This window comes from Myotis daubentonii, chromosome 11 (assembly GCF_963259705.1).
Source record: "Myotis daubentonii chromosome 11, mMyoDau2.1, whole genome shotgun sequence".
Classification (NCBI taxonomy): domain Eukaryota; kingdom Metazoa; phylum Chordata; class Mammalia; order Chiroptera; family Vespertilionidae; genus Myotis; species Myotis daubentonii.
Window position 1 is genome coordinate 51,422,432 of NC_081850.1, and position 12,280 is coordinate 51,434,711.

Sequence of the window (12,280 nt, forward strand, 5' to 3'; positions counted from 1 at the left end):
GCAGTATTTATTTGAGTATATAATTCCATTCTGTAATTTTTTTTCTTTGGCTTCTTTTTTTTCTTTGGCTTCTTCCCCTCATGTCAACTGTTTCTATCATTAGCCCACTGTCTGGTTATTATTTCACTAGCTGATGAGAAAATGTCTGTACTTCTCATGGACTTAATAAATTGAGCTCTATTATGTTGCTCAGGTTCTAAAAGACTCCATTGGCCATCGTGCCATTCAACTGAATGGCAAGCAATTTTTATCCCTGCACACTGCACTAAGTGGACCAAGACCATATTTGGAAATGTCATCTCTGACTATCAGACCCAAATAAAACAAGTATTTTGACTTGGGTTTTACTTTTCTGGCTCAATATCCTAAAGATGATAATGCTGTTAATTCTTTCTATATAAAAACATTGTTGTTGCCGAAACCGGTTTGGCTCAGTGGATAGAGCGTTGGCCTGCGGACTGAAAGGTCCCAGGTTCGATTCCGGTCAAGGGCATGTACCTGGGTTGCGGGCACATCCCCAATAGGAGATGTGCAGGAGGCAGCTGATCGATGTTTCTCTCTCATCGATGTTTCTAACTCTCTATCTCCCTTTCTCTCTGTAAAAAATCAATAAAATATATTTAATAAAAAAAAAACATTGTTGTTGTCTTTGTTTAAATTTAATCAACTTTAGACAAATACTAAAACATTTCTTAGTAGATGCATGTGTTACCATATTACAGTGGGAGCCAGCTGGGGCAGCTTTGTTCAGATTTGGTTTATATGTATGATTGATTCATCCAAGTTTTTCTTTTTTAGTCTCTGCCATCCTGGACCTTGCCCACCCTGTCCCGCCTTTACGACTAAAACCTGTGAATGTGGACGAACCAGGTAAAGTTAGAATTGTACTCTAAAGAAGACTTATTTTTCCTTATTGATCATTTCAGTGTGAATCTCTAAAATAAAAAATTAGTGGGTAGGTGTAAATAGTACTTATTTACTACCATTAATAAATAAATGTAGGCATAAATAGTACTTTTCTCTAAATCGTAGCTTCTTTTGCTGCCTCGATCCTGTTCTGCAATCTTATAAATGATTATGAAGTTCTATGCACAGTGAGATTACTTATTGAAAAGCCTAGTGACAGCCCAGCTCAGTGATTGAGCATTGCCCTATGAACTGGGAGGTCATGGTTCAATTCCTGGTCAGGAGACATGCCCAGGTTTCGGGCTCGATCCCTAGTAGGGGGTGTGCAGGAAGTGGCTGATTAATGATTCTCTTTCATCATTGATGTTTCTGTCTCTCCCTCTCTATTCCCCTCTGAAATCAATAAAAAAAATTTTTTTGGTAAGAAAAGCCAACGTGACAGGGACTTCTTTTTCTTCTCTACTGGGTGAAAGAACCAGAATTGAACCCAGGCCTTTTTAGGTCTAGAAAGCAGGAACCATTTACCCGTGGCTAGCATAGTATCTGGCATCTAGCAGGTTTTCAGTGAATAGTGTTGAATGAAATAATAAGTGACCCCAGAGCCTCTCCTTTTTTCATTACAATATAATTTCTCCTGCATCGTCAGTGCAAGGATCACAGATAACTGTAGAATGTCTCTGAGGCCCAGGAAGACCATAAAATCATTTCTGAACCACTCGACGAAATGGGATCAGGCAGATTTTTAATAATATGCATTTGTTTAATGTTTACTAAACTTAGGAGGGTAACAGTGTTGCCTGAGAGTCACATACAAGGGATCTGGGTCAGAAAGACTAGGTCATCTGGGCTCTGCCACTAACTAGTTGACCTGGGCAAGTTGTTTCGTCTCATTGAGCCTCGTTCTCTTACCATAAAGTAGAGATGATAGTGTTTTCCTCAAGGGGTTGATGTTAGCCATGATGCTGAGCACTGGCAACTGATCGTCTTAAATCCATAACAGTGACTTTTTTTAAAATATATTTTTGTTGATTTTTTTACAGAGAGGAAGGGAGAGGGATAGAGAGTTAGAAACATCAATCAGAGAGAAACATCGATCAGCTGCCTCCTGCACACCCCGTACTGGGAATGTGCCAGCAAGTAAGGTACATGCCCTTGACCGGAATCAAACCTGGGACCCTTCAGTCCGCAGGCCGACGCTTTATCCACTGAGCCAAACTGGTTAGGGCTATAACAGTGACTTTAAAATATGTACTTGAAATAGGAATAGGGGATAGAGTAAAACTTTTCATGTAGGAGAATAAACTCCAAGTTCTAAGTCATTAAACTGGAAAGAGACCTAAAGACAATTGTCTGAAAGCCCTGGCTTCAAGTCCTTCACTAGCTGATAACTCAGGAAGTTTATTAAAACAAAGCCAGAATGATTTCCCCATCCTGAATCAAAGTCACATATAGTGTGTTCTTAAATTTTATAGCTACATAAAATGCCAGAGTGCCAAGTCCCAAGAGATGCCATTCTCATTCTGAGAATGTATATTTAGCGACACCTCTCCAACTTTCCTGCTGCCATCTATAAGTTACTCTGAGAGCTCCAGGCCCTTTCCCCTCCTGCATGCTGCTTCATGGGAACTCAGAAGAAATCGCATATAACAAAAACTTAGGAGTAGCTTTCAGTTCCTCAATGGTCAGAAAATAGGGGGCAGAGAGGCAGAATGGGAAATAAGGAAAGCAAAGGAGGAAAAAGAAGCAAGTGGAGAAGGGCAGAGTAATTAAGGAAATAAGGATTGGAGGAGGGAAACGAAGAAAAAGTGGGGGAAATGGGGCCAAGAGAAAGGTTTAGTAGCTTTTGGGGGAGGTCTTGTACTAGTTTAGCTGTCAAACAGGTCTAATGTCCAACATTAGACCAATGCTGTCTTTACACCTACTGTCTTTACAGGCACACAGTTCGCTGTGGTCAGGCTGTCTCAGTCCACTGTTCTAATCCATGTGAGAATGTTTTGAATTGTGGTCAGCACCACTGTGCTGAGCTGTGCCATGGGGGTCAGTGCCAGCCTTGCCGCATCATACTGAACCAAGGTAAGTGGTGAACACACCATCCAGCAATACTTGTGTACTTTTCTGGAGCCTTATTTATGGTTTTCTTGATGACATGGATTCGTCTCAAACCTGTAGTCACAAAGACTGTTAGCTTTGCACCTTGGACAGAGAGAACTAGAGATATATATTAATGCTTAGATAGTTTTCATTATTTTCATTTCATAAAACCAGTATAGGTCTTAATAGAATTTGGACAATAAATTTTATTTTATTTTTTTAGGGAGAGAGAGAAACATCGATTTGTTGTTCCACTTATTTATGCATTCATTGGTTGATGCTTGTATGCGCCTTGACTGGGAATTGAACCTGAAACCTTGGCATATCCGAACAATGCTCTAACCAACTGAGCTACTTGGCCAGGGCTGGACAATAGATTTTATTTTATTTATATATTTTTGTTGATTTCAGAGAGGAAGGGAGAGAGAGAGAGGGAGAGAGAGAGAGAGAAAGAGAAAGAGAGTTAGTTTATCAATGATGAAAGAGAATCATTGATTGGCTACCTCCTGTGGATCCCCCACTGGGGATTGAGCCTGCAGCCCATACATGTGCCCTGATCAGGAATCCAACCGTGACCTCCTGGTTCGTAGGTGGACATTCAACCATTGAGCCACTCTGGCTGGACAAAGATACATTTTTTTTAATACAATTTTTATGAGTATTATTTCTGATGTTTTGTTAGAAGCATTCTATTTTATGTTTTACTAAATGTATGAATTTAAGATTTTCTATGATTTTATAATGTTATATTTATTCTGATGTTGGTTTTCTGTGCAAGTAGATATCTATACTGAGAAAGAAGGAAAGCGTCGTTAGATCTGCATAATTTCTATTTTCTTCTCTTCTGGTCTGCATTTATTATATAGGGTTTGGTATATTTGCATAGACTGATTTTAAAAATATATTTTTATTGATTTTAGAGAAGAAGGGAGAGGGAGAGAGAGAAACATCACTGGTGAGAGAGAATCATTCATCGGCTGCCTCCTGCACATCCCCTATTGGGGATGAAGCCTGCAACCCAGGCATGTGCCCTTGACCAGTATCGAACCTGGGACCCTTCAGTCCGCAGGCCAACGCTCTATCCACTGAGCCAAACCAGCTAGGGCTTGCATAGACTGATTTTAATGAGATAAATTTTCATTATAAATTGAAAATGTAAAGTGACACTTAGAAAAATTATGTAAGTTGATGAAAATTCATTAATACATCAGAAACATAACTCTTAAACATAACACGTTCATTGCTGACCCCAAGAAATAAAGGAATCCATCGTTTCTTGAACCCACAGAAAAATCTATAGATGTTAGACTAGTTTCCCTATCTAACAAATAAAAGTCTTAAATTATTGAAAATTTTGATTTAGTGTGAATACTTGAACATGATTATTTCAAACTCAGCTCACAATTCTTGGTTTTCAATTATGGCCTGATGGACTAGATATTAGTTCCTTAATTTAGAGACTTGCTTCACTTTAATACTGTTCAGGATATGCTGCAGAGGCACAAGAGCGTCACATAATTTTTTATTTCCTTCTATAATGAAGCTCTTAGGTGGGACTTAGAACTGCTGTGTAAGCCACATTCATTTCTGCATCAGGTCTGATCAACACTAATGAATAGTATTTTGTGTTTTCCTATAGATTATTTGAAATATTTTAAGAACCCATACAGGTAACTAATCTCGTGTTTTTGAAATTGTGTCCTAAAGTATGCTACTGTGGCAACACCTCGCGAGATGTGTTATGTGGAACGGACATAGGAAAGTCCGATGGATTTGGGGATTTTGGCTGTTTAAAGATATGTGGCAAGTAAGGTTTTTATGTTTTTCTCAGTTAGAATAAAGCTGTATTTTATGCAACAATTGTGTAAAAGTCTGTTGTTTTTTTTAACAGGGATTTGAAATGTGGGAACCACATGTGTTCTCAGGTGTGCCACCCTCAGCCCTGCCAGCCGTGCCCACGGCTCCCCCATCTGGTACGCTATTGCCCTTGTGGGCAAACTCCTCTCAGCCAATTGCTAGAGCTTGGAAGTAGTGGTCGGAAAACGTGCATGGATCCTGTCCCTACGTGTGGAAAAGTGTGTGGCAAGCCTCTGTCTTGTGGTTCCTCAGGTAACTAGTAGACAGATGAATGTAAATGTTTGGCAGCAATGACTACTTAAGCAAAACCATTTTAAATCCTAGTTGTAATATCAGAGGTTTTTCTCAATATTAGGATCAAATTTATATGAGCACATATCCTTTCCTCCTCAAAATATAGTTAAGAAAATTCACATTTGCCCAAGTGATTTATCTTTCTGATTTGGGTATTTTATTGCTAACTCAGATCACTTGTGTTAAGATACTATTCTACGGGGGAGAGGGGGAGGAGCGAACTCCAGATATACTTTTACTAATCCAGGGTTCAATGTTTAAAAGCATTTTCATATAATAGTAATATCTTAACTAAAATTCTAAATACACTAAAGCGTTAGCCATTTGGACCACTTAAATGTCATTCTTTATAGCGAAGTTTTCCATTTAGCTGAGGATAATACTTCTGAGCATAATTTTAGATGGACATTTTTCTAAAATTATCTTCTTTCTTTAAACAGAGGTAACTGAAGAAAATTTATTTCCTATTATTGACCCAGAGTCATCATTTTTCTGAACCTCGATTACTGTATTATGCTGAATACAGTGATGCCCTCAGAGACTGCTGAGGTTTCTCAGGCTGTTTCCCCATACGAATGAGCAGTTTGAATTGTTTTATCTTTTGTTAAAACTTCTTCTTGTTGTTTTTCTTGTCAATGATTATCCTACCTTTAGTGGCTCTTCCTTTCTTCTGACCTGTGGCTTCTGATTACTTGGATACAGAAACCAAAAAAGACTTTTTGGAATTAACTATAAAGTACTAGTCTGAGTTTCTAACTGAGACTTTCTGAGGCAGTCTTTAGGAAATATACATGTACAGTTTTGCAATGACCTGGCTACTTCTTTCCGAAGGGAGGGAGGGAGGGGGAGAGGGAGGAGGAGGGAAGACACTTCTTCACTTCTTCCTTGTACCAGCTGGAACCTAGTCTATTGGTTTCCTTGTCTGCTTATCTTCAGATAAGCCCTATGAGATAGAGATGGAGATCAAATGATTTTTAAATCAAGAAGGATGGTAAAGACCTTCCCTTCTCAGAAAGCACATGAGTCAGTTTTGTAAGAATTTCATATGTAATGACCAGAAATCCTACTCGGAGGCTAAGATATCTTGTTGGCAATGAGAGAAAGACGAAATATTAAATGAGTAAAGCAAAGGGACTTGAGCAAGAAAAGGATAGTAACTATTAGTATGAACTGACCTGGTCAAGGGATTCAAGGATAATTACTCTAATCATGACAAACTTTTAAGGAACTAGGTTGAGTTGGATTGGGAAGCTCAAAATCAAGTGTATTCAGATCTGGCATATCTGTAGAAAGCTTGTTTAAGTCTTTTAGTATCTCACTGGAGGAAATTTCCAGTCTAGACATTTAGCTTTAGTACAAGAGACTAGGTGGAGTTCTGCTATCAGGATGGTAGCATGAGCAGCTACTTGGACCCACTCCCCAGCAAAATAAGCATAGCTGGCAAAAACTATTAAAAAAAAAAAACCAACAACCATTTAAAGTCTCTGGAAACTGTTCTACAGGCATACGTCAATTAAGAAATATTTATTGAAGAAAATCTACTAAAACTCAGAACACCAAGAATCTATGTCATTTGAGTCACAACCCATTTCCTTCTTCCTTTCCCCCCACCCCCAGCTCAGCGCTTAACAAAAACTTCATTCAGGATGGGTGTGCTCAAGAAGACAGGGCTTCCTCTGCCCTCAGCTCCCAATCAAGGGTTTTTTACTGGGTGGAGCAGACTACTGCATTTCTCATGCCCTCTAACTCTAGGTTAAAGAGGCTAAAATTTGGGTAAGCACAGCTGAGAGACGGGGCTTCCTTCCTTCATACAGCTTTACCCATGAGTCGGATGTTCTACCCTAATCACAATATGTGAGAATACTGGGCCCAGTCACCCTCGCCCTGGCTCACTTGCAGGGCAGAGGTTTAACACTACGAGAATTACGCAAAGAAAACCCAGAGACTACTATCCCATCTGGCATCCAAAATAGTGGCTTACACGTCCCAGGGGAAGAGGCAGTTTATAAGAAAGCAAGCTCCAAAGTGTTCCCCAAAGGAACTGACTTCAATTTGAAACAGAGTGTGGGGGAAAGTTCAGGGCTAAGGTCCTTTAGAAAACAATAACTCCTCTTAATTAAGAGCAACAAGCTAAACTATAGGCCAACTAGTTCACCATAAAAAAATTTTTAAAAAAATGGGAAGAGATGGCAAAGAGGAGCCTTTCTGGGGTCAAACAAACTTCATAGACTTGCCTCAAAGACTACCCCTGCCCAAATTTCCTTGGATCAGACGCTGAGCAATTTATGCCCCAAGGCATTGTTGAAAACAATAGAGCAACCAGTCAGCAATTAGTGGAGTCTCAAGAGTAAGGGTAGTACCAAATGAGGCAGACAACTTAACTGAGTGATCAGAGAAAGAGAGCTCTGCTAAAACCATTGTCATCCAAGGCTCTGCCATCCAAAGGGTGACACCAACGACATCATACCAGAGGGGAAATAGACTTCACTAAAGTAGCCTAGACAAGTCACAAAATAGATAAACAACAAAAATACTATGGAGAGAGAGAAAGAAAGAAGTATCCAGAGTTGCCACAAAAAATTATGAAGTATGCAAAGAAATGGAAAAAGACACAGGCAACAGAAAGTTTCTATGTTCTGTGAGAGTGACCTTTGTCAGATTTAACAAAAATCAAGGTATCATGTTCAAGGAACTAAAGGAAACCATGCTTAAAGAAGTAAAGGAAGGTATAAAGACAGTGTCTCATCAAATAGAGAATATCAATAGAAATGGAAATTATAAAGAAGAACCAAATGGAAAATTTGGAGTTGAGAAGTTCAGTAATGAAGATGAAAAATTAATTAAAGGGGCTCAACAGTATTTTTTTTTTTAATATATTTTATTGATTTTTTACAGAGAGGAAGGGAGAGAGATAGAGAGCCAGAAACATCGATGAGAGAGAAACATCGATCAGCTGCCTCCTGCACATCTCCCACTGGGGATATGCCCGCAACCCAGGTACATGCCCTCGACCGGAATCGAACCTGGGACCTTTCAGTCCGCAGGCCGACGCTCCATCCACTGAGCCAAACCGGTTTCGGCTCAACAGTATTTTTGACTTGGCAGAAGAAAGGATGAATGAATGTGAAGATAGATTGATAGAGATTGTATAATCCAAAGAACAGAGAGAAAATAGAATAAAGAAAAATGAACAGTGCCTCAGAGAAATGTGGGACATTTTTAAGCACACCAACATATCTATAATAATAAAAGTGTAATATGCTGATTAGACTGGACATCATTCTGAATGTGATTCCGGACGAAGCCAGGACTGGAGGGAAGCCCAGGTCCTGGGTACCAGAGGGAAGCCGGTGCTGGCAGCCAGGGGAAGGAAAGCTTTACTCTTGTACAAATTTGGTGCATCAGGCCTCTAGTCTATAATAATGAAAGCATAATATGCTAATTAGACCGGACAGCCAAACGACCCTCCGACCCTCCAGATGCCCTTACGGGCGAAGCTGGGGCTGCAAGGGTGAGGCAAGCCACTGTGGCTTCGAGGGCGGAGCCCCTTGCACGAATTTCCTGCATCAGGCCTGTAGTACAGTATATAATGGGAATGCCAAGTTCTTTTCTCAACTTATTTAAAAAGCAATTGTATAAAATAATATGTATGTAATTGGATTATTTGTAGAAATATATCTGATAATAACAGCACAAAGGAGGTGGGTGGGATCAATGTTGTGTTGGAATAAGGAAATGATACCAGATGGTAACTCAGATTCACAGGAACAAATGAAGGACACCAGGAATGGTTAATAAGATAAATATAACAAACTATAAATATATACTGTTCTCTTTTCTCAACTTCTTTAATAGACCATAACATATATAAATAGTTATAACAATATGTTATTGGGTTTGTAACATATAGCTGTCCTATGTATAACAATAATACAACAAAAGAGAAGCGGGAATATAGTTATATAGGAATAAGCCTTCTATATCTCACTGGAGTTAGGTTAGTTATTTAAATCTGAAGTAGATTCTGATAAGGTACATATGGTAAGCCCTAAAATAACCATTAAGAAAATAACTCTTGCTGGCGGTATGGCTCAGTGGTTGAGCATTGACCTATGAACCATTAGGTCACAGTTTGATTCCCAAAGGACATGCCCGTGTTGCAGGCTCCATCCCCAGTGTGTGGCATGCAGGAAGCAGCCAATCAATGATTCTCTCTCATCATTGGTGTTTCTATCTCTCCCTCTCCCTTCCTCTCTGAAATCAATAAAAATATATTTAAAAAAAAATTTTTTTAAAGAACTGTAAGTGAAATGGCAGGCGTAAATCCAAATATCAATAATAACAATGTGAATGGATTAAACAAAAACAAGATCCAACTATATGTTACCTTCGGGAAATAGACATTAGAATCAAAGATACAATTAAACTGAAGAGACTATGAGGGGTCCTTGAGACAGGAATTGTCCTAAACCTTGCTTAACTGCATGAATGGCACGCCATCTATCACCAGATGTTCACAGAGCTCGAGTCTATGAGATTGTAGATCATGGCTTCTTACCATTTTTGATTCTCAGATGATTTCCAGTCAGGAGCACTTTAGTAAAATCATCCATGGCTACAATTTTAAGGAGATTTACGTATAACCTGGAGACTTGGAGCCTAAATAAGGAAAGAGATAGATGTGTTCTTTTTTTTAAAAAAATTTTTTATTGATTTTTAGAAGAAATGAGAGACATTGATGAGCGAGAACCATTGATCGGCTGCCTCCCTGCACTGCCCCTGCCTGGGATCAAACCCACAGCTCGGGCATATGCCCTGACCGGGAATCAAACGGAAGACCTCTCAGTACATGGGACAGTGCTCAACCAACCGAGCCACACAGGGCAAAACAGATCTGTTCTTTTACTTAGGCAAAGCACCATGCAATCCAAAGTATATTCCAGTGACTACTGCTGGACTCTGTCCTTGCTAGAAAAGGCTCAGCTTCCTGGATGGAGGGAAAATAGGGGGGAAAGCATTGATGATATCCTTCTTCCCTCAACTCTGATTCTGGAGTTTTAGGGAACAGAGGTAGAAGACCAGTGTAGCTAATAAGCGGGGGAATCTGCAATGAGTTGTTGCAATTTTCATTCCTAGCTCTTTTCATTTTTATTAAAGATTTCATTCATACCTGTGAAAAGCTCTGCCATGAAGGAGACTGTGGACCATGCTCTCGCACATCAGTTATTTCCTGCAGATGCTCTTTCAGAACAAAGGTAAATCCTAAAAAATGATAAGAGTTTTTGCCACCAATGCCTTTTAAATTGGTGATTATGGAAGAGGGGGGTGATCAAAATAACCTCAGTTTTATTCTTGTCATACTATGTATGATTTGTTTAGTCTAGCCAGTGTATACTGACACCTACTATGGTTGTAGGATAGATATCTGGGGTGGGGAGGGGATTGGCAATAAAAGCTCAGAGGCCAGTCATGGGGATAAGGCAAGTATAGCTCAGCAAATCAAGTGTGATAATGCTAGATGCTGGAAGAGAACAACAATAGCACTGATGCAAAGAATTAACTAAGAAGTTAGAGGGAGCATAGTCCACAAGATCGCCCTCACTTCTGACACCTGCAAGAGTTTAGACAACTGCTGAATTAGAATGGTCCACATGACTACCCTCAAGGTTTGATAATTCACTAGAAGGACTCTCAGAATTCAGTGAAAGCTGTTATAGTCATTGTTACAGTATATTACAGGAGAAGGATACAGATTAAAATCACCCAAAGGAAGAGGCATGTAGGGCAGAGTCAGAGAAAGTGCCAAATGTGAAGCTTCCAGTTGTCCTCTCCCCATGGAGTTGGAACATTGTTACTTTTTCAGCATCAGTGTGTACAGTGGAGTATTGCCAAACAGGGAAGCTCCCCCAACTTTTATTGAAGTTCCATTGTATAGGCATGATTGACTGCCAGTGTAGCTGATCTTCGTCTCCAGTCCTTCCAGAGGTCTACTAATACTGTGTGGCCCAAAGCCCCCACCCTAAATCACATCATTGGTTCTCCAATGTGGTCATCTCCCACCCTAAGACTATCCAGTGTGGCCATCCTGACCCTAAATCATATTATTAGACTAGAACCCAAGTTACTTGTGACCCAAGGCCCCAGACAAACAATGACACTCCTATCTGGCATAATATTGCAAGGGCTTCAATATTAACTCCCAGAAGCCAGTAACAAAAGTCAGACTTCCCAAAGTCACGGTTACTCATTATACAACTGTTTTATAAGTTGACAAGTTTAGTCAGTGTGTCTACTTTCTACCCTGGGCAGTTTGAATTGGACTTTGTGTTATAAAAAGGGTGTCTTACCATTTTGAAATTAGACCTTAGTGCCCATCCCTCTGTCTGTACCAGAAGAGTCAGGAAGCCTTCCTGTAGAAGTCTTTGGGTAATCAACTTGAGGAACAAACTGAATGTTGATCTACCCTGCTCTCTGACCTACTGTTAGTCATTTCAATGCATGCTGACCCCGTCCCAGCAGAGCACAGGCTGGGGTGCAGACAGAATCCTGAGCCATTGGTTCTATTTCTTAAATACAGCCCAAGGTCTGGGTATCAGCTGACTTAAAAATGATTCTGAGGATATAATCCATAATTGGGAGATGCATTAATAGTTAAGCTTCAGAATAAAATACAAAATGTAAAACCACAGTCTACCTGCAAAAGTTATGTGAGCATTGTAGGTTTTTTGTTTGTTTTTCCTAAAAGAAACCACAGAATACAAGGGGCAGAAAGGAGTTCTGAATGTCAGGTAGAAGGCCACTTTATGCTTTGTAAATACAACTGGAAGACTGAGATGCTATGATTTAGTAATCACAAATTTAGTAATGTCCAGAGGTGCTCTCTGTGACAAAGAATCACAAGCAATGTTGGGACGCATGAGCTCAAAGTGGTACTGTCGATTTGCTTCTTTCTTCCTAGTAATCCTTTTTTCACTCACCTTTTTTTGCTTCTCATTCACTCTGTGTCCTCACTCCCTCTAATAGTGGATGGACCCTATGGCAGTGAGAGTATTCTTTTTTTTTTTTTTTAATATATTTTATTGATTTTTCACAGAGAGGAAGGGATAGGGACAGAGAGCCAGAAACGTCGATG

The 12,280-nt window shown here is 39.7% G+C and overlaps 1 protein-coding gene across 11 annotated transcripts in view; it reads left to right on the forward strand.

Moving 5' to 3' along the window:
• NFX1 (nuclear transcription factor, X-box binding 1) overlaps positions 1-12,280 on the forward strand; it is a 77,433-nt gene that overhangs the window by 17,939 nt on the left and 47,214 nt on the right. For all 11 annotated transcript variants that reach the window (XM_059657151.1, XM_059657150.1, XM_059657147.1 and 8 more), the window contains exons 6-10: positions 799-870; positions 2,840-2,979; positions 4,705-4,804; positions 4,889-5,106; positions 10,306-10,403. In XM_059657151.1, the coding sequence (XP_059513134.1) occupies positions 799-870; positions 2,840-2,979; positions 4,705-4,804; positions 4,889-5,106; positions 10,306-10,403 (628 nt within the window). The remainder of the gene's footprint in view (positions 1-798; positions 871-2,839; positions 2,980-4,704; positions 4,805-4,888; positions 5,107-10,305; positions 10,404-12,280) is intronic.